The sequence below is a fragment of the Delphinus delphis genome, chromosome 1 (assembly GCF_949987515.2).
Source record: "Delphinus delphis chromosome 1, mDelDel1.2, whole genome shotgun sequence".
Classification (NCBI taxonomy): domain Eukaryota; kingdom Metazoa; phylum Chordata; class Mammalia; order Artiodactyla; family Delphinidae; genus Delphinus; species Delphinus delphis.
The window spans coordinates 81511537-81535415 of record NC_082683.1 but is presented as its reverse complement, the minus strand read 5'-3'; the positions used below and the strand labels follow the sequence as shown (position 1 = coordinate 81535415).

At 36.3% G+C, this 23879-nt stretch overlaps 1 protein-coding gene across 9 annotated transcripts in view; it reads right to left on the bottom strand.

Moving 5' to 3' along the window:
- Positions 1-23879, bottom strand: part of CCDC18 (coiled-coil domain containing 18) — a 118176-nt gene that overhangs the window by 34493 nt on the left and 59804 nt on the right. For all 9 annotated transcript variants that reach the window (XM_060025734.1, XM_060025742.2, XM_060025761.2 and 6 more), the window contains 7 exons: positions 23318-23434; positions 17484-17651; positions 14446-14588; positions 11347-11510; positions 10916-11129; positions 5158-5257; positions 813-929 (listed from right to left, as the gene is read on the bottom strand). In XM_060025734.1, coding sequence (XP_059881717.1) covers positions 813-929; positions 5158-5257; positions 10916-11129; positions 11347-11510; positions 14446-14588; positions 17484-17651; positions 23318-23434 — 1023 coding nt within the window. The remainder of the gene's footprint in view (positions 1-812; positions 930-5157; positions 5258-10915; positions 11130-11346; positions 11511-14445; positions 14589-17483; positions 17652-23317; positions 23435-23879) is intronic.

Genomic DNA, 23879 nt, shown 5'->3' with positions numbered 1-23879 from the left:
AACAAACTCCCCTTCTTTACTATGTTCCTTCCTTAGAGGCAACCACAGTTAATAGAATTACTTGCAAATCCTTCCAGAGATATTTTATACATATTCAGATATGCACACATTATAATAAATATGTGAACACGTTGACATACAAAAAAAATACATTTAAAATAACATTAAAAGGGTAAGCACCAGAAGCCGGGGAGTCAGAGAAAAGGAAAAATGTGGTGGAAGGGTACAAAGTTTCAGTTAGGCAGGATGAATAAATTCTGGAGATACAATGTATGGCACAGTGAATGACTGTAATTAGTAATACTATGTTGTATACTTGATAAGTGTTCTCATAAAAAAAAAGTAACTATATGAGGTTGTAGATATGTTAATTAGTTTGATTACTGTAATTATGTCATAATGTATGTGTATATTAAAACATCATGTTGTACATCTTAAATATATGCCATTTTTTGTCAATTATACCTCAATAAAGCTGGGGAAAAAATTGAGAAGAAAATGAATATAACATAGGATGTACAAGATAATTAAAATTATGCAGTATTGGGAATTCCCTGGCAGTCCTGTGGTTAGGACTCCATGCTGTCACTGCCAAGGGTCCAGGTTCAATCCCTGGTTGGGGAACTAAGATCCCACAAGCTACACAGCACAGTGAAAAAACAATAAATTAATAAATAAATAATAAAGTAAAATAATGCAGTATTTTTATTGTTTGTATTCTATTAAAAAGCTGTATTATGTGAATAACAGATGCTTACAGTTAAGGAGTTATTTTTTTTAAACAATTTAAGACGTAATTTTTAATAATTTACCTGTTTGTTGCTTTCTTTAAGTTCCAATTCTGATTTCTCCAGAGTACCCTCTAATTTAATTATTTTCTGTTCCATTTCTCCCCTGTACTCACGAATAGTCATATCCAAATGTGTAACCTAAGTACAAAAGCAACATTAAGCTGTCACTCAATTTTATTCTAACATGGAAAACTGTGTGCTTGCAATGTGATTTAGAATTGTTTATAGTGGGTATAACTAAAGAATAAATGCATCTCCAATAAATTATTAAAAAGAATGAGATAGGGGCTTCCCTGATGGTGCAGTGGTTGACAGTCCGCCTGCCAATGCAGGGGACATGGGTTTGTGTCCCGGTCTGGGAGGATCCCACATGCCGCGGAGCGGCTGGGCCCATGGGCCATGGCTGCTGAGCCTGCACGTCCAGAGCCTGTGCTCCGCAACGAGAGAAGGCACGACAGTGAGAGGCCCGCGTACCGCAAAAAAAAAAAAAAAAAAAAGAAAAAAGAATGAGACAAATAATCATTGCTTAATAATACTGGATCTTGAGCCTGATATATGATTATGTTCACATAAGTGACAAATAAAATGATTCAAACTTCATTTTATGCTTGATAAAAGCTGCTAGGGCTTCCCTGGTGGTGCAGTGGTTAAGAATCCGCCTGCCAATACAGGCGACATGGGTTCTATCCCTGGTCCAGGAAGATCCCACATGCCGCGGAGCAACTAAGCCTGTCCACCACAACTACTGAGCCTGCACTCTAGAGCCCGTGTGCCAAAACTACTGAATCCACATGCTGCAACTACTGAAGCCCGCGCACCTAGAGCCCGTGCTCCACAACAAAGAGAAGCAACCGCAATAAGAAGCCCGCACACTGCAACCAAGAGTAGCTCCCGCTCACCGCAACTAGAGGAAGCCCACGCACAGCAATAAAGACCAAATGCAGCCCCCCAAAATCAATAAAATTTAAGGAAAAAAAAGCTGCTAAATAACAATGCAACATGAAAATTGTGGGATGCAGCAAAAGCACTGCTTGGAGGAACATCTAAAGCATTGAATGCATATATTAGAAAAGAAGAAAGGGGCTTCCCTGGTGGTGCAGTGGTTGAGAGTCCGCCTGCCGATGCAGGGGACACAGGTCCGGGAAGATCCCACATGCCATGGAGCGGCTGGGCCCGTGAGCCATGGCTGCTGAGCCTGCGCGTCTGGAGCCTGTGCTCCTCAACGGGAGAGGCCACAACAGTGAGAGGCCCGCATACCGCAAAAGAAAAAAAAAAAAAAGAAGGCCTAAAATCAGTCATCTAAGCTTCCACCTTGGGTAACTAGAAAAAGAAGAGCAAATTAAATCCAAACTAAGCAGAAGAAAAAAATAATAAAAATTAGAGCAGAACTCAATGAAATTAAAATTGGGAAATCAATAGAGAAAATCAACAAAGCAAAAAGCTGGTTCTTTGAAAAGATCAATAATATAAGTCTCCAGCCAGACTAACTTAAAAAAAAAAAGAGAGGATATAAATTGCTAATATGAGAAATGAAAGAGGAGATATTACTACAAATCTCAAGGACATTAAAAGGATAATAGAGAAATATTAAAAACAACTCTCTGCCCATGAATTTAATAAAACTAGATGAAATAGACGAGTTACTCGAAAGGCACAATCTGCCAAAACTCACACAAGAAGAGACAATCTGAATAAGCCTATATCTATTAAAGAAATTCAATCAATGATTAATAACTTTCCAAAACAGAAAGCACCAGACTCAGATGGATTCATTGCTGAATTCTACCAGACATTTAAGGAAGAAATTATACTAATTCTCTACACTCTCACTTAGTAGATAGAAGCAGAGGAAATACTAACTCATTCTCTGAGGCCAGCATTACCCTGATACCAAAACCAGACAGAGACATTATAAAGAAAGAAAATTACAGACCAGTATCTTTCATGGACATAGATATAAAAATTCTCAATAAAATATTATTGAATCATACCCAACGATGTATAAAAAGAACTATACACCACAACAAGCGGGATTTTTTCTAGGTATGAAAGGCTTTTTCAACATTTGAAAATTAATTAATGTAACTGATCACATCAATAGGCTAAAGAAGAAAATCACATGATCATATTAATAGATGCAGAAAAAAACATTTGACAAAATCCAACATCTATTCATGATAAAAACTCTTGGTAAACTAGGAATAGAGAGTAACTACCTCAACTTGATAAAGAATATCTAAAAGAAACTAACAGCTAACATCACACTTAACAGTGAGAAACTCAAAGTTTTCCCATTAAGATCAGATACAAGGCAAAGATATTCCATCGTACCACTTCTTTTCAACATTGTACAGGATATCCTAGCTAATGCAGTAAGACAAGAAAAGGAAATAAAAGGTATACAGGTTGGGAACGAAGACATAAAACTGTCTTTGTTTGCAGATGACATGATGATTTAGGTAGAAAATCCAAAGGATTTGACAAAAAAATTCCTGGAACTAATAAGTGATTATAGCAGGTTGCAGGATACAAGGTTAATACACAAAAATCAATTGCTTTCCCATGTACCAGCAATGAACAAGAGAAATTTGAAGTTAAAAACAAAATTATCATTTATACTAGCATTCTCCAAAATGAAATAGTTATAAATCTAAACATATTCAAGATCTATATATGGAAAACTATAAAACTCCAATGAAAGAAATCAAAGAATTATATAAATGCAGAGAGAGTTCACGTTCATGGATAGGAAGACTTAATATTGTCAAGATGTCAGTTCTTCCCAACTTGATGTATAGATTCAAGGCAATGCCAATCAAAATCCCAGCAAGTTATTTTGTGGATATCAACAAACTGCTTCTAAAGTTTATAGGGAGAGGCAAAAAACCCAGAAGAGCCAACACAATTTTGAAAGAGAACAAAGTTGGAAAACTGACATTACTCAACTTCAAGACTTACTAAAAAGGTACAGTAATCAAGACAGTGTGGTACTGATGAAAGAATAGGTGAATAAATCAATGGAACAGAAGAGACCAGAAACAAACCCATGTAGATATAGTCGACTGATCTTTGACAAAGGAGCAAAGGCAATACAAGATATCCTTCAACAGGTGAATGGATAAATAAACCATAATATATCCAGGCAATGGAATACTATTCCATGCTAAAAAGAAATAAGCTTTGAAAAGACACGGAGGAAACTTAAATGCATATTACTAAGTGAAAGAAGCCAATCTGAAAAGGCTACAATACAATATGATTCCAACTGTATGACATTCTGGAAAAGGCAAAACTACAAAGACAGCAAAAAATCAGTGGTTGCCAGGGTTGGGATAAGAGGGAGAGGGATGAATAGGTGGGGCACAGAGGATTTTTAGGGCAGTGAAAATATTCTGAATGATACCATAATGATGGATAGCTGTCCAAACTCCTAGAATGTATAACACAAAAGTAAACTGTAATGTAAACTATGGACTTCGGGTGATTATGAAGTGTCAATGTATCAATAGGTTCATCAGCTTTAACAAATGTACCATTCTGGCAGGGAATATTGATAATGGGGAAGGCTGCGCATCTGTGGGGGTGGGGCGTTTACAGGAAATCTCTCTACCTGCTGCTCAATTTTGCTGTGAACCTAAAACTGCTCTAAAAAATAAAGTCTTTTAAAAAAGATGTTGCTAAATAATGCCTTCTGAATATTTTTGTTCCTCTAATAAATACTAGCTGAGCAAGTAACTCCCTTAATCCCATTTTCTTCTGATATACAGTATTAAAAGAGATCAAAAGGTTCAGATACTAAGCTAAACTTCATTCCCGAAAATCCACCTGCTATAAAAATAGCAAGATAAAGAGAGACAACATATTTCTAATTTTAAAAATATTTATATGCACATAAAAAAGAAATACCTATAAAGGGACTTCCCTGGTGGCACAGTGGTTAAGAATCTGCCTGCCAATGCAGGGGACACGGGTTCGAGCCCTGGTCCAGGAAGATCCCACATGCTGCGCAGCAACTAAGCCCACGAGCCACAACTACTGAGCCTGCGCTCTAGAGCCCGCGAGCCACAACTACTGAGCCCATGCACCACAACTGAAGCCCACATGCCTAGAGCCCGTGCTCTGCAACGAGAAGCCACCTCAATGAGAAGCGCACACACAGCAATGAAGAGTAGAGAAAGCCCGCTCATAGCAACAAAGACCTAACACACCAAAATAAATGAATTTTTTTAAAAAAGCTATAAAAATGTCTATTTTGCCAAAAAGAGGGGACCTCTGAAACCTTGTGCGATTGTATTTTAACAGAAAATTTCATTAAAATATAGTTAAAAATATATATATATATATATATATAGTTAAGAAAACCAACTTGAGCTGCTCTTTGCTTTAGCTCCCAATTTCTCTCCTTAAGTGCCTGATCCATTTCAAGGAGTTCTTGCTTTTTGTCTTCAATCTCCATCTTGCATTCCCTGCAATTTAACAAAGTGAAAAAGATCTAAGCAAATAAATAGGAATATTATAGTTTCAAAAAAATTAAATCAAGTGGGTTACCTTTCCTGTAAGTTAAAAGTGACAGGATATATTCAACTATTTCAGATTGAGAGCTCACATTAAAGGAATAATGTATAAAGAAAATGACTGATATCAATTCAACTACTTTAACAGAGTGTTCTAAAAAGGCAAAAGTTAACTCAGATTCTACTATTGGAGACAATTTAAGCTAAATGTTAAAAGCACTACCAGGGAATAAGATTGAATCAGTATAAGAATTTTAAAAATATATCTATATTTTTTCATCTATAGATCAAAGGAGTGTTTGAAAGTCTTTTATATATAATAGCTGTGAGTTCACTATAACTGAACGAGGCATTTATCTCATGATTGATGTCCCTGATATCCAAAGCTCAGTAAAGGACCACTGTATTTCTTATGGGAATTTTTTTAAAACATCTTTATTGGAGTATAATTGCTTTACAATGGTGTGTTAGCTTCTGCTTTATAACAAAGTGACTCAGTTATACATATACATATGTTCCCATATCTCTTCACTCTTGCGTCTCCCTCCCTCCCACCCTCCCTATCCCACCCATCTAGGTGGTCACAAACCACAGAGCTGATATCCCTGTGCTATGCGGCTACTTCCCACTAGCTATCTATTTTACATTTGGTAGTGTATATATGTCCATGCCACTCTCTCACTTTGTCACAGCTTACCCTTCCCCCTCCCCATATCCTCAAGTCCATTCTGTAGTAGGTCTGTCTTTATTCCCGTCTTGCCCCTAGGTTCTTCATGACCTTTTTTTTCCCCTTAGATTCTATATATATGTGTTAGCATACGGTATTTGTTTTTCTCTTTCTGACTTACTTCACTCTGCATGACAGACTCCAGGTCCCTTCACCTCACTACAAATAACTCAATTTTGTTTCTTTTTATGGCTGAGTAATATTCCATTGTATATATGTGCCACATCTTCTTTATCCATTCATGTGTTGATGGACACTTAGGTTGCTTCCATGTCCTGGCTATTGTAAATAGAGCTGCAATGAACATTTTGGTACATGACTCTTTTTGAATGATGGTTTTCTCAGGGTATATGCCCAGTAGTGGGATTGCTGGGTCATATGGTAGTTCTATTTGCAGTTTTTTAAGGAACCTCCATACTCTTCTCCATAGTGGCTGTATCAATTTACATTCCCACCAACAGTGCAAGAGGGTTCCCTTTTTTCCACCCCCTCTCCAGCATTTATTGTTTACAGATTTTTTGATGATGGCCATTCTGAACCCATGTGAGATGATATTTCATTGTAATTTTGATTTGCATTTCTCTAATGATTAATGATGTTGAGCATTCTTTCATGTGTTTGCTGGCAATCTGTGTATCTTCTTTGGAGAAATGTCTATTTAGGTCTTCTGCCCATTTTTGGATTGGGTTGTTTTTTTGATATTGAGCTGCATGAGCTGCTTGTAAATTTTGGAGATTAATCCTTTGTCAGTTCCTTCATTTGCAAGTATTTTCTCCCATTCTGAACGTTGTCTTTTTGTCTTGTTTATGGTTTCCTTTGCTGTGCAAAAGCTTTTAAGTTTCATTAGGTCCTATCTATTTTTGTTTTTATTTCCATTTCTCTAGGAGGTGGGTCAAAAAGGATCTTGCTGTGATTTATGTCATAGAGTGTTCTGCCTATGTTTTCCTCTAAGAGTTTGATAGTGTCTGGCCTTACCATTTAGGTCTTTAATCCATTTTGAGTTTATTTTTGTGTATGGTGTTAGAGAGTGTTCTAATTTCATACTTTTACATGTACCTGTCCAGTTTTCCCAGCACCAGTTATTGAAGAGGCTGTCTTTTCTCCACTGTATATTCTTGCCTCCTTTATCAAAGATAAGGTGACATATATGCGTGGGTTTATCTCTGGCTTTCTCAGATTCTACTATTGGAGACAATTTAAGCTAAATGTTAAAAGCATTACCAGGGAATAAGATTGAATCAGTATAAGAATTTTTAAAATATATCTATACTTTTTCATCTATAGATCAAAGGAGTGTTTGCAAGTCTTTTTTTTTTTTTTTTTTTTTTGCGTTATGCGGGCCTCTCACAGTTGTGGCCTCGCAATCGCGGAGCACAGGCTCCGGACGCGCAGGCCCAGCAGCCCAGCCGCTCCACATGTGGGATCCTCCCGGACCGGGGCACGAACCCGCGTCCCCTGCATTGGCAGGCGGACTCCCAACCACTGCGCCAGCAGGGAAGCCCCTGCAAGTCTTTTATATATAATAGCTGTGAGTTCACTATAATTGAACGAGGCATTTATCTCATGATTGATGTCCCTGATATCCAAAGCTCAGTAAACGACCACTGTATTTCTTATGCAAATTTTACTCAAAATGACACCTTACATTTAGTGAAGTATTGAAGTCTAATATAGAAATATTTTAAATGTATTTTTTTAATGTATTTTTATAAATTCTAGCCCTCTTAAAACACTAACTTATGAATAATTTTATATATAAAAATGCTTAAAATGATACAATTTTAATATTTATATCACTCTGAAGCCTCTGATCAGAGAATTTTAATTTCAAACTCTAAGTTCTGATATCACAAAGGATGAAAATGTTGTTGATCTTGAATCTTCATATGATTTTCCAATCTTAAATATGAAACAATATAATAAAGGTGCTGACTTTAAAAAGCAGATTCTGAACTTCTTTAATGAGATGTTTACTGTTCTCCTAAAAGCCTGAAGAGTTCATACAAGGCTAAACTTATGTTCTAAAAGTAATATGAAATGAATTCTAAAGATAGCTCTAATTGCTGTCTATATGAATAGCTGCGCTTCCAAAATTCAGCTACTAGCTAGAATTTTAAGTTTTGTTTTACTTCTTTTATCCATTCATTCCCTTAATCATTTAGCAAATATTTATTGGATGTTTCTTATATGTCAAGGTTCTATGTACAGTGGAATTAATAGGCAACAGGATAGATGTTGTTCATTACATAGAGCTTACATTCTACTAGGTCAAGAGATGGACTATAAATAATAAACAACTCAACATGAAAAATATAATATAAAGTGCTATGTTAGAACATTAAATACAGTGATGAGATCGTGACTGGGAGGCTATATTAGAATAGGTGGTCAGGGAAGGGCGCTTTGAGGTAATGTGAAGGGTATGAAGAAGCTGGCCACACAACCATTATTTCAGGCCGAAGAAACAGCTATGACAGAAGTTCTAAGGTGGGAAAAAACTTGGTAAACTTTAAGTACAATAAAAAAGCCAGGAGCAAGCAGAACAATATGAAATGAGGCCAGAGAAGTAGGCAGGAACCTTGGGCTTTGTATTACAGGAAAAGGAGCTTGTATTTTTTTTTTTCGATTGTGGTAAAATACATATAACATAAGATCTACCATTTTAACCACTTTAAAGTGTACAATGCAGTTACACTAAGTACATTCACAATGTTGTGTAACCATTACCACTATTTCCAGTACTTTTTCATCATTCTGAATGGAAACCCCATATCCATTAGCAGTTTTTTCCATTCTCCCTTCCCCCAGTCCCTGGCAACAATTAATCTGCTTTCTATCTCTATGGATTTGCTAATTCTGGATATTTCATATAAATGGAATTATGCAACATATATGTGGTTTCTTTCATTTAGCATAATATTTTCAAGGTTCATCCATGTTGTAGCATGTTTCAGTACTCTATTCCTTTTCACGGCTGATTAATATTCCTTGTATGGATACACCATACTGTGTTTATCCATTTACAACTATCAGTGTACAGCTGGGTCGTTTCCACTTACTGGTTATTGGGAATAGCCGTACTATGAACATTTGTGCAAAAGTTTTGTTTGAACACCTGTTTTCAATTCTTTTGGGTACTTACCTAGGAGTGGAATTACTGAGTTATATGGTTAATGTATGTTTAAATTATTGAGGAACTGCCACACTGTTTTCCACAGAGGCTGTAACCTTTTTAGTTTACCATTTGTTATTTTCTGCTTGGATTTTTGTGTGTGTGTGTGGTATACGGGCCTCTCACTGTTGTGGCCTCTACCGTTGCGGAGCACAGGCCCTGGACGCGCAGGCTTAGCGGCCATGGCTCATGGGCCCAGCCGCTCCGTGGCATGTGGGATCTTCCCGGACCAGGGCACGGACAGGCGGACTCTCAACCACTGCGCCACCAGGGAAGCCCTTCTGCTTGGATTTTTTTTGTTTGTTTTTATTATGGCCATCTTAGTCGGATTGAAGTGGTATCTCATTGTGGTTTTGATTTACATTTCCCAAGGAGCTTGGTTATTATTCTGAATCTTTTGGGAAGCCATTAGAAGATTAAGTAGGGAAGCAATATGATCTGATTTATGTTTTGAATCATAAACTTAAATCAATTCTGTGGAGAATGAATTGTGGGGAAGGTCAAGAATTTAAGCTGGTAGACCAGGTGGGAAGCCAGAGCAACAGACCAGGTGAGAGATGATGATGGCTTGTGCTAAGGTGGTAGTAGAAAAAATAAGAAATCAATAGACTTCAGAATATGTTTTAGAAATAAAGTTGACATGACTTGCTAATAGACTGGATGAAAAAAGGGAGGGAAAGAGATAAAAATAATCTTATAGATTTCTGGTTTAAGCAACTCCATAATAATGAGATGGAGGAAGGGCAGGGCTATGAGTAAAAAAAATGAATTGTTTTAGCCACGTTTAAGATGCCTCTTTAAAATACGTCAGTGGAGATAACAAGTAGGTCATTAGATATGAGTCTGGAGTTTGGAGAAGAGGTCTTTCTAGAGATATGGGTTTGGAAGTCTCTGACACATAGTATTTAAAGCTATGTGAAATTTACCAAGAATGAATTTGTGGGTAGAAAAGAGAAGGGGTCCTGCTCTGAACCAAAGGTTACAATATCTAAGATTCTGGGTCACCTTGCTTCTCTCTATCCTGTTCTTTCATTACACATTTCACATCCTGGTCTGTTTTCCTTTTCAGAATCCATTTCCTACACTTTGGCTCCAGTCTGGCTCTCCACCCCTACTCACCACAGATGTGTACTGGAACAGCATTTTATGCTATTGCTGCTAATCTAAGAAACCAGACTTTAGAGTTGGACAGACTGTGTTTTACTCCCCTCTCTGGACCCTACTATCTGACTTTGGGCATTTTACTTAATTTTCTCAAGCCTCAGTTTTCTCAAGCATAAAAAGGTGATAATAAGCAACTCATAGGTTTGTTGTAAAGAAATGATTGAGATCATATATGAAGTCCCTGCCATAGTCCTGGCACAAAATTAGGGCTTAACACAAAGAACAACATTGTTATTGTTAATATTATTTTTCTATTAATCAGTGCTGTATGCTGGTCCAACCATTTTTTATCACTGTGGGATACAGGAGAGGGCCAATGTAAAATGGTCCAAAGAACAAGGATGGAAGTATTAGCCAACAGCAACAGCTATATTAGTGAGATGGAGCATGGGATGAACTGCCTAGGATGAGACACAGTGAGCTAAAGGCAGTTGAGAAGTTTGGACATCTAGAATTCAACAACAAACTCTATAGTATGACCCAAGGACTAAGGGTAATAAAGTGAAGTACCTGTAACTGTGATATCATTTTTTAGTATTTAACTCACCTAAGTTCAGCTGTGAGATCCGTTATAGCAGTGTATTTTTCCTCTAATGATAACTGAGCCTTCTGTAGAACATCTCTCAATTCCTGGAGTTGTCTTAAAGTACTCTTTAATTCTCCATGAGCATTTTGTAGTTCAGTCTCTAGTACTTCCCGTTTCTGCAAGGCTTCTGTTAGTTCAGTTTCAGTGTGGTGCTGTAACTTTTCTAACTCCTTCACTGTTAAAAGCAGAGAATAATTTTAGAATTATATATATAAACTACTTGTTATTCAGAAATTTGTAAGCAATTATAATTAAGAATATCCAATTTTATTCATCTATAAGAGGCAAAATACCACTGATTGTCCCTTCCCCGTCATCTCAAATTCTCACTTTATTCCATTTCTTTAAATATACAAATGCAGGCAGCTAAGCTGAGCTAACCTGTTGCTTACCAGCGTTTGTTTTCTTATCTAGTTCTGTCTTTGTCTGTTCTAATATCATGTCTAACTGAGAGAGATGCATTGCTTTATTTTCTCCATCTCGTTTTAGGTGCTTTATTTCTTTTTCCATTTTATACAGTTCTTCTTTGTAGTGATCCATCTCAAGTTTTACTTGCCTAATTAAAAACAAAAAATAAAATAAATAATAATTTGGAAACTTAAAAATCAACTAACTTATCTCTGACTGAACAAAGTCTGCAAGTTATATAAAGACAAATATCAGCAAAATGTCTAGTCATCGTGGGATGAATTGGGAGATTGGGATTGGGACTGACATATATATACTATATATGACATATATATACTAATATGTATAAAATGGATAACTAATTAAAAACCTGCTGTATAAAAAAATGTCTAGTCAGAATCTTAAATCACCTATTATATTGTTAAAAATGCTCCAACTAATAGATTGTAATTCTGTACCAATTACATGCCACTAAACACAACTATATGATGTATTTACCTAGTACACTACCTGGCACACAAAAGGTGCTCAATGTATTTGTTTTCTTTCTATTTGGAGATATTTTAATTTTTTTTTTAAGATTGTTGTTTTTGATGTGGACCATTTTTAAAGTCTTTATTGAATTTGTTACAATATTGCTTCTGTTTTATGTTTTGGCTTTTTGGCCGCGAGGCATGTGGGATCTTAGCTCCGTGACAAGGGATGAACCCGCACTCCCTGCACTGGAAGGCGAGGTCTTAACCACTGGACCACCAGGAAAATCCCTGAGATATTTTAATTTTAAAACAGATCCACAGAGATATATAACAGATATATTTTAACTCTAAACCCTTTTGGGAGAGAAAAACAGTTTTATAAATTATAGTTTCAGAAGTGAAAGAAGCAATAGTTGGAACAGAGAAAAACCCTGCTTCATGAAGAGAAGATCTTGGAACTAGATATATCTTTCTTATGAAGTTTATTCATCTAGTTCATAAGCTTCCTACTAGTAATTAGAACTTATTTTACCCACTGAATGTGCCTATTAGCTATAATTAAGAAGAGTTTTTGTCTAGAAGTCAAAGGGTGGGAGTAAGAAAAGAAAGAAGCAGTTATTTCAATTTTCTTAGTGAAACAAAAGCAAGATCATCAGTGAGAGCAAGGATTGGGGAGGGGTTGTTAGAGTTTTGAAAGAAAAGGCAAAGGTGTAAAAGAGTCCTCTACAAGAGTAAGTAACATTATGATTGCCAGACAGACAGCATTAAGAAAATGCCTAAGGTTTTGAAGTTATGGGTATAAAGTAAGACTGGTCAGTGTCGTTATATTTTTCTCCAGCCTCTGTAAAGATGCAAGCATGAATTAGTCTGAGTTGGATTTTTAGTTCTGTGTACACAAAGTAAGAGAGAGGTAAAGGAGTTGTGGGTTTATGTAAATCAGTGATTTTAATGATTAATTAGAATTTAAGCTAGGTAAAGAGAGGAGAAAGGGCATTAGGGAATGAGACAGTGGTAGAACTGATAGATCAGAGGTCCTAGTTACATCAAAGAATTGTTGAATTGGGGATATTAAAGGGAATGAGGTAATAATATAGAGGTAGATGCATAGTATTCAGATTATGTTGAAATAATGGAGATATTAGAAACGATAAGATCTAGGATAAATAATGTGAGTGAGTGGCTGAGGATCAGCTAGATAGATGTATATTGAAATCCCCAAGAATAAAGACAGGAGTAGTGTTGGAAAGAGCTATGTAAGTCAGGTGGCCTGTAGGTGTCAGCAACAACGAGGGATGATATGATCTGATGACATGAGGTTCATGGTGTATGTCATACTATTTCCCATCTCAATCCTGTGGTACAAGAACTATGGGGAAAAGTTTTTACTTTAGAGAGCTGCAGGGGAAGAAGCAATGTCCTCAGGGGACAGTCACATTTCTGTTACAGCAAGAGAAAAGAAGAGATAGAGAATATAGGGAATGTCTTTCAGGATGGACTGTAAATTCCAGAGGATAAAGTGGAAATCTTTCACAAGTTCAGATGCGGTGGGAAAAGGAAAGAAAATACATGAGGAGGTTTTTGGGACTTAGTAAGAGAGATGAGGGTAAATCTAACGCCTGGAAATCTGATGCTTCTGGGGAATCTGGCACAAGCAAAGATAAAGTTACAATGTTGATTAGTTTTTGTGGAATTAAGGTACACACTGGTGGTGAGGCTGTGTTAGTGGATAGACAAATATCAATGGCAGAAAGAAGGTCTGAAGAACTGTGGTCTTAGTCTTAAACATAGGATATCTTCTTGACCCCACTGACAGAGTTGAGGATATCTGGGTAAGCAAGTTGCTACTCAAAGCACAAAGGCCTTACCTTTATTCCTGTCAGAGGGGGGGAGGGAGTCTGAGGATGTTGTGGTTTAAGTTCAAATGCATAAGTTAACTCTTATTCCTGTTGGTAGAATGGTGGGCTAATTAAGAGTTTATTATTAATTATGTCAACTCTTGTCGACAAAGTATAAGAGGTCTGGGGAAGCTAGGTATAACTTTCAGCTCATAATTCCCTTTCTTGACCAAATAACTATTGATTTCTTAGCACAGCCCAGCCACATTAAATCAAGATCTTTAGAGGTAGGACCTAGACATCAGTACTTTTTAAAGCTCCTTGGGTGATTTTAATGTTCAGTCAATGTTGAGACCACTGTTTTCTTCTATTAATTTACTCCCTCCCATAAACAATTAGAATCCATGAAAAATTCCTCTATATGAGTACATCTTTGCCTGACACTTTCACAATTCAAGTTAATAAAACAGTTGCTGAGTGCCTATGAGGTACAAGGAACTATGCTGATTGTTGTGGGAGGACCCTTAAATTAAACCATATATTATCTTGGCCTTAAGGAACTACAATATAGTAGGAGAGAAAAGGATATTAACTTATAATACTAAAAGGCATGAGGGATATGAGGGAGGTGCAAACAATGCTATAGGAACACACACCGTAGAGAAATTAATTCCTCAAGCAAACACTTCACTGAACATTATCTGATAGTGAAACTCAAATATGACTGATGTTAAAGCAGGAAGACAAATATAAACTAACATATTCATTTTACCTGGCAGTACCAGTAAGTTCAATAACTTTTTGCCTTTTTAAATCTGCTTCATATGTGGCTGCTTCACATTTTTCCTCCATTTTTCTCAACTTTTCAGCTGAACTTTCCCTTTGTTTCTGAAGCTCTTGTTCAAGTTTTGATACCTTGTAAAGCAATTTTCAGTTAAGTATTTTAAATTCAAACACAGTTCAACATTTTTCAGAAGAAAAATATTTATATAAATTTGTAGCCTAGCCTATCAGTTTCAAGATGTTATTACAAAAATCAAAGTATAGACCGAGAAACAACGTTTTGAAAATATGAAAGCAAAACAATTTTTAATAAGAAAGATATTTCATTCACACACATAGAAGTGACCACATCATAACACTAAAATAGGACTTAAAAGAATTGTACAGAATAATGGTAAATGTTCCTCTTTTCATCATCCTCATCTGAAATGCTCTTTCTGCTCTTGTCAAACTATGTTTCTCTCCTTCTTCACAAATTGGCTCATACCAATTCCTAGAATTCCCATCTGCCCTCAAACGTTACAACTTGCATTTGCTCCTATTCATTCCTCCTGTTTTACTACATTGCAGGAGGTATTCTTCTTCCTATGTAAGTCAAACTGCTTCATAGGCGTTCTGGATTCAACTCCAATCCACTTTTTAAGGAACCTCATACTACTACCTCTACTCTCTGCTATATCTTCAATCTCTTTCTTCTGGTTTCTTTATATTAGCATTTAAACATGTTCAAGACCTTCCTATCATAAAAAACTTTCCTCCACACCTCTACCTCCTTCCGACTACCACCATTTCTTTCCTCCTTTTTATAGCCCAACTTCTCAGATTTTTTCTATGCTTGTTGTATCATTTTTCTCACTTTCTCATTCATTCCTCAACCCATAGCAATCTAGACACTGTACAGAAACTACACTGTGTCACCAATGGCTTCCATGCAGCTAATTCCAATGGACATTTTTCAACTTTCAATTTACTTGACACTGATTGCAGCAGCCCATGACACCAATTATCATCCTTTAAGTCATGAAATACTTACTTTGGCTTCCAGGTACTGTATCCTTCAGAGCTCTGTCAAAGTCAGGCATCTCACCCCTCATTCTATGTTCTCTCCCTAGTTAACCTCAGCCACTTCATTTTTTTTTTTTCAATTTTTTTTTTTGGCTGCATTGGGTCTTCGTTGCTGCACGCAGGCTTTCTCTAATGGCAGCGAGCGGGGGCTACTCTTCGTTGCGGTGCACGGGCTTCTCATTGAAGTGGCTTCTCTTGTTGCGGAGCACGGGCTCTAGGCGTGCAGCCTTCAGTAGTTGCAGCATGTGGGCTCAGTAGTTGCAGCAGTGGGCCCTAGAGCACGCAAGCTTCAGTAGTTGCGGCACGTGGGCTCCTTGTTGCGGCGCGCAGGCTCTAGGGCACATAGGCATCAGCAGTTGTGGCTTGTGGGCTCTAGAGCACAGGATTGGTAGTTGTGGCGCACGGACTTAGTTGCTCTGTGGAATGTGGGATCTTCCCATACCAGGGATCGAAGCCATGTCCCCTGCATTGGCAGGTGGATTCTTAACCACTGTGCCACCAGGGAAGTCCCACTTCATATTTTCAATGAACATTTACATGACTGTGATCTCAAAGTTAATATCTGGCTAATGACTTTGATATCCTCCCTGCTCTTCTAAAACCTCTCATTGAAGAACTAAGTACAGATTATAAGTCATTAATATCCACACCCCCAACTTAAGTTCCAAATATAAAATTAAAATAGTACCCAGGTAAAAAGGAAAGGGAACTATGGAAAATCTACCCATTCTGTGTTTGATTAAATGGCACACTCATAAGCAGAAAGAATCTAAAGATAACAATCTGAATAAATCCAACACGGAACCTGTGCATAGTGGAACACGAATAAAAAGTAGAAAAAATATATGCTGGAAAATTTATTCCAAATACTGAAGGAATTTTTAGATATAAACTTTTTAGACCCTCAAATAAATTAAACAAGACATAAAAATCTCTTAAAACAAAGATCATGAAGAAATAAAATAACCAAATGAAAAATACAAAGGAATTGATAGACTTAAGGAAAAAAAAACTCAGAAGAAAACCGTAAGACCCTTATAGAAATGAAAACAATTTCAGAAAGAACAAGAATTATAATCAATCTTACAAAAACTGGAGTCACTGACAAGGGATTTAGAAAGTGGGAATCAAATAACAGATGAGATGAAGAAATGCCTCAGGATGAAGCTGTACAACAGGCATAGCAAACAGTAGGTCTAGACTTAAACAAAAGGGATGGAGAGCCACAGGACAGATGTCTCTAAAAAAGAAAATACAGAATACCTGCCTGATATATTTGAATGTGCAGAGAAGAGATTCTTTAGTTCCACTGGAGAGGCTGAGGATGAAGTTAGAATACATAGATTAAAAAGTCATACAAATGACAAAAAGTGAGGTGTAGTGAGGTTACTGGGAACTATCATTTTCTAATTTATACTTTTCTGTAAAGTGTGATGAGAGGAAAACAAAACAAAAAATGTGAAATATCTGTCAGAATAATTCAGATGAATTTGGTAATGAATGAAAGAGAAAAGATTCGATTCTAGAATAAAATTTCCTAGGATTCTTTCTTTGGAGTAATAACTTATTTTTTAAAATGAGTAGTTTCCTTTGGGATTTTTCTTTTAGTGCATTGCTTGGCATTTCTTTAGGGATTATCACACATCTCCTGATCCAAAATGAAGAAATTGAAAGCTATAATGATTCAGATAGGTATTATATTCAGGTCCAAAAAGGAAAAACTGAATAAAGAAGACTAAATTATAACTAAGTTGGATGGAGTGACAAAAATGTGCCCACGGTATTACACGATCACATTACATTGGAATAAAACTTTATACATTTTACAATGTTAATTTAGAATATTTCTTATAATATGGTATCTTTGAGGTTAAACAGCAATTTACATAACTAGCAAAAAAATCTATTATCAATTTAAAAAAATTTCTATTTCATAAAACCATTTTGCCCAATAATATATACCTGTTTTTCAAGTTTAGTTTGAATGTCTTCTAGCTCTCCATTTCTAAATGTCTCTTGTTGTAACATTTGCTGCTGTTGTTGAAGAGTATGCTGCAGAATAACATTTTGCTCAGTAGTCTCTTGAAGACTGTGATTTTTAATCTTCAGCTCTTTCTGTAAACAATATACCTAACAAATATACACATTTCTCATTATAATGACATATTTCAAATAAAAAGCAATAAAATGTCAATGTTGTCTACCTTATTAGATAATTACCCTCACTTGTCATATGGGACAATTGTATTCACAGCTATAATTTATTATGTGGAAGGGCAGGGCTCATTTTTCTGATGGGGAGGTATGTTAGAAGGGCCTGTTAATAGGGTTGGTTCTTGGATGATGTCTGGGAATGTGGCTTTTGAAATATTCCTTAAGTGATGAGACTGTTTTCCCTGGCTAGGGCACCAAATCATGCTTTCCTTCTAGGAGTTTGGAATTCTGATACTTATGGCTGTTCTTATGTGACCAGCCCCCAATAAAAAACCTTGAACTCTGAGTCATAAGCAGGCTTCCCTGGGCAGAAGTACTGCATAAATGTTGCCGCATTTCACTGCTACAAAAAGGAGCTTATTCTGCGTGACTTCTCCCAGAACAAGGGAGAAAATATAGGAAGCCATGGATTTCTTCACACTCCATTTGATATATCTTTTTCTCTTATTGATAATAAACCATAACCATGAAAACACTGTATAAATGTTAGGTGCTATTTAGTACATTATTGTTGCTATTATTGCCATTGTTTGTAAAATAATATCCCAGCAAGCACTCTTGAATATTCACACTCCAAAAAACATACAGGAAAACAATACCAACTAAGAAATTGCACTTATTCACTCCAAATATTTAGGACTTGAATATGCTGATCCCCCAAATTGCTTTAAATGAAACCTTTGGAGTTATCTGGGAGAACCTATTAAGAAGGAAAAAAAATGCCCTTTGTCCAAGAAATCCAAATACTAAAAAGTGCCAAATCATTTTAAAATTCTATAAATAATACAGCATAATTTCATATATATTTCATAATATTTGTTACCTGTTCCTAAAGTAAGGGGAAGGTTTACTAAATGATGATATATAAATCTGATTTTAAAAGATGCAACCATTTAGGGCTTCCCTGGTGCACAGTGATTGAGGGTCTGCCTGCCAATGTCAGGGACGCGGGTTCGTGCCCTGGTCCAGGAGGATCCCACATGCCGTGGAGCAGCTTGGCCCATGAGCCATGGCCGCTAAGCCTGCACGTCCGGAGCCTGTGCTCCGCAATGGGAGAGGCCACAACAGTCAGAGGCCCGCGTACCGCAAAAAAAAAAAAAAAAGATGCAACCATTTAAAATCACAGTTTAGGGAGTTCAGTGGTGGCCTAGTGGCCCAGGTTCAATCCCTGGCTGGGGAACTGAGATCCTGCAAGCCACATGGCATGGCCAAAAAAAAAAAAAAATCATAATTTAAAGGACAGTGACAAATAAATTTTACAAAATAAAGTGAAAAAAAAATCCCACATTTCATTAATATGAAAAACACTCAGGCAAATAGAAAAGTGAAAAGTATTAGAGAGTATTAGTATTAGAGTGAATTGTAAGTAAATCTTCTTCAAAAGATTTCTTATTGTTGCTTATGTAATAACTTTTTAAAATGAAGGAAAATAAACCCATCCCTTTAAAGCAAACAATCTTTCTAATAAATATCAACCCAGAAGAAAGTAATTTTAAACTCCTAAGAAACAGTGAAGAAGAATCCTGACTTGGTTTTTTCTAATTATACAGCAGTGGAATATTCAGCAGCATCATGAAAGGCTTAGGGGCCAAATAGCCTTTGCTTATGATAAGAAGCTCTTAAATTTCAAACTTCTTCATTATATGATGACACTGTAAACTTAGAGAACCTTACATATAAGAGGCAACTATCCAATTTCTAATATTATTATAATTCTTTTTAATGCTAATCTATTTTACTTAATGTTGTCTGTATGAAAATAATTTATTTAGTGTAAATAGGTATCAGTGACACCTGTTTTGTTTTTCCTGCTAGCTCCTGAGAAAACTACAGATCACAGCTCTGCTGTAGTTTACTTTATATAGAACGGACTTGCCTATAAGTTTATATACGGACTTGCCTATAAGTTTATATATATATTCTTTGTTTACTGGAACATGCTGTCTTATACTTACTTTCCTAATCAAAAAAAAAAAATGGACAAAGTATTAAAATAAGACAAACTATTAGAAAAAAGATAAAGCCTAACCAAAACACTAAGAAAGTCATACCACATAAGACCAATTAAAAAATTTATTTTAGTAATCTAGTCACTAGCAAAATAATTTCCATTAAAAATACTGAAGTATCTAACATATTAGTTGTATCACAAATATTAATTCACAAAAATTAACCTACATCTATCTAATTTATACTGGCATTTCACTCTACTACCCTTTAACTTCCACTTGACTTTAAAAGTAAATATAAGACAAATAGTTTTGACATTATATTCTCTACTAAGTTATTATCATATTCAGAGAATAAACTTTTCCTAAAGAATTCATTATTTTATAATTAAAGTCAAGAAGAAAGTAGAATTTACATTATAATATCTACTTTACAATTAGCTTTATCTAATATTAATGTATATCCAAAAACGCTCTCATGATTATTACTAAAAAATAAAATATAACCCAGAAAAGTTACTGACACAATGCCAACTTTGCAAAATTTAAGTCCATCAATTTGAATAAAGGCATTTATCAATAAAATGACTGATCGTGCTGAATAAATGCTTTACGCAGAAAATGTTTTGGCTTATTCACATCTATTTTGTGTTTATTTTCTTCTATCATGTTGACAATGTAATTCTGCATGAACACATACATTATCACTTTTTAAAGCATTTTAATACAAATTAAAATATTTTCAAAATAATTCAGGACCCCCAAGTCACTATTATTTTCATCATAAATTCATTTATTTCAACATATGGAAAAGAATATTTGCCTGAGGCAAAAACTCAGGGGCATATTTATTAGCTTTGTGTGGTGGATTATCAACATGTAGTTCTTTCAGCTGGCTTTCTATCTATATGCTCTGGGGCCATTTAATTATTCAGCTAGTATGTGATTCGGGACTGCCTACTGATTTGGTAAAATATCTTTATAACATCACGTATTACTAACAGAATGGATGCACTATGAATTAAATCATATTTTCTAAAACCTAGCTACATATGATGAAAATCTCATAACTCTGCTGTTATAAGATATTAATTCTATTAACCAGTGTTAGAAAGAGTTTTCTCTGTAAGATATTATAATTTGCTCTAAAGACAAATAAGCCAAAACTAAATAAGTGTATGGATTGGTACCTAAAAAAAAAAAAGGTAAAGAGTAATTGGATTTTTCTCCATGTTTCTTATCAACACACAAGAAGAAGTGAAAGATGATCTTTTAAGTAAGTAAGCCAATGCACATGCAGTTGAGCTAATAATTCATCAGCAATAAAAGGGCTGCAAATCTTTCTAATTTACTTACTTACTTTTTCTCTAGTATTGTTGTACAAACATGACTACCATTTCTGATTTCTAATTCAGTTCCAGCCTAGGTTTATACTTCCTGCTATTCTGAAAAAAGTTCTAAGTTCATTTTGGGTAAATGCCTCTTATTCACCCAAGTCTCTGATGCTATTTCTAAGAATACAAATTCTAAAACTCAACAAACTCTCTGATTACGAACACTGCCTGTCTCCAGATTCCATCTCTGCCAAGTCCATTTATGCTGGAGTGCAGTGAGGGCTATAGATTTTAAATGCCTAAATAGGGACTTTCCTGGCAGTCCAGTGGTTAAGACTCTGAGCTCCCACTGCAGGCGGCATCGGTTTGATCCCTGGTCAGGGAATTAAGATCCCGCATGCTGCAGGGTGCGGCCAAAAAATAAGTAAATAAAAATGCCTAAATAATGGTTTAAAGAAGATCCCGCTGGAAAAAAAAAATCACACTCCTATTCTAAAAAGTATAAGTATCTATAGTTTAGGTGGTTTAATTTCCATATATTGGAATACAGAAATATATGCCCACCTGTGAAAGATGCTATAAAAACCTTCATGAGGGGAAGTAGAAGGAAGAAGACAGGTCCATATAAAATACAAAGTTTTTGTTTTAACCTCTGAAGTTATATAATTATGTGATGCTTTTTTTTTTTTTTTTTTTTTTTTGCGGTACGCGGGCCTCTCACCGTTGTGGCCTCTCCCGTTGCGGAGCACAGGCTCCGGACGCGCAGGCTCAGCGGCCATGGTTCACGGGCCTGGCCGCTCCGCGGCATGTGGGATCGTCCCAGACCAGGGCATGAACCCATGTCCCCTGCATCGGCAGGGGGACTCTCAACCACTGCGCCACCAGGGAAGCCCTGTGATGCATCTTTGATGAAGATTTGTTCACTATTTTTTTTTTTTTAAAGAAACGTTTTTGGTTTTTTTTTTTAATTTTATTTATTTTTTATCTTTGGTTGTGTTGGGTCTTTGTTGCTGTGCCCAGGCTTTCTCTAGTTCCAGCGAGCGAGGGCTACTCTTCGTTGCGGTGCACAAGCTTCTCATCGCGGTGGCTTCTCCTGTTGCGGAGCACAGGCTCTAAGTGTGTGGGCTTCAGTAGTTGTCGAACACAGGCTCAGTAGTTGTGATTCGCAGGCTCTAGAGCGCAGGCTCAGTAGTTGTGGCGCATGGGCTTAGCTGCTGTGTGGCATGTGGGATCTTCCTGGACTAGGGCTCGAACCCGTGTCCCCTGCATGGGCAGGCAGATTCTTAACCACTGTGCCACCAGGGAAGTCCGATTTGTTGATTATTTCTAAACATGAAGTGAAGGTTTAAATATATATATTATAAATTCTAACAAAGAAATAAAGGAATTCTTCATTAAGATTATTCCTTTCAGCAAATATTTAGTGACTACCTATTATGTTGAAAGCAAAGTGGTTGACAATGAGCATACAGAGATGAATAAGATAATTCAAGAAAAGTCTTCTATCTAGTATCTGAGAAACTCTTCTCAATAAAGAAAGTTGAATTTATAAACCTAATTCTCAATCCTTCAAATAGAGGAAGAAAAAACAAAATGGAAAAATTTTGAAGAATTTTATACCTCTAAATCTAAAACAATATTCCAAGTGTTAATCATTTTATATTAGAATTACTCTGTGATCAACAATAATCTCCTGATTCCCTAAAAATAGGTAATAGAATTAGAATTTTAAGGTGTCATATTTTGTGTTTTATATGTCATATGATGTTTGTTTCTTAAAGTATATAAAATTGGGGACTTCCCTGGTGGCACAGTGGTTGGGAATCCGCCTGTGAATTCAGGGGACATGGGTTCGATCCCTGGTCTCGGAAGATCCCACATGCCGCAGAGCAGCTAAGCCCGTGCACCACAACTACTGAGCCTGCACTCTGGAGCCCGTGCACCACATCTACTGAGGCCGCATGCCACAACTGCTGAAGCCTGCACACCTAGAGCCCATGCTCTGCAACAAGAGAAGCCACTGCAATGAGAAGCCCGCGCACTGCAATGAAGAGTAGCCCCCACTCTCCTCAACTAGAGAAAGTCCATAAGCAGCAACGAAGACCCAACACAGCCATAAATAAATAAATAAATTTATTTTTTTAAAAAAGAATATAAAATTGGAGTTTACGTTTTACTGGAAAATTTTTTTTATATCAGCTATATAAAAATGTACTTTTAAAGTATCTTGAAAATAAACAATATCTCAAAAAGAAATCACTTGAAAAATATGCTATATTTAAAGGAAATGTTAATTTACTTCTTCAGATTTCTTCTTTAGCTGTTTTTCAAACTTTTCTTTATTTCCTTCCAATTGGTTCAAATGCAAAGCAAGTTCTTCCTTACAAATTTCCAATGCTGAATCTAGTTGTCTGACCTAAGCAGAAAAAAAGCAAAAAAGGAAAATCAACCAGTACTAATGAGTGCTTATTATATGCTCAATATTTTACAGCGTTATCTCCTAATGTTACCTCACTGCTTCAACCAGTGAATATACAGTCCAACTTAGGATATAAAATGCTATTAAAGAAGAGATTTATTTAGAAAACTAATTATTACTGCAAACTAGGAAACCAAAGAGGAAACCAGTGCCTGGAGTCCTGAAGAATAAATGGACATGAACAAGTGAAGAAGGGCATTCTAGGAAGAGGGGAGTACATTCAGAGACAAGGCACTGTGAAAAGGAATGGTAAGAAGTTGGCAGGAGCTTAGGGTACCAAAACCATGAATTTATAAGAGATGGGTACTGGAAGGGTGGGATTAGCAAGATAGACTGGGGCCAATTGTCAAGGACCTGCAGGCCAGACACCCTGAAACATTTA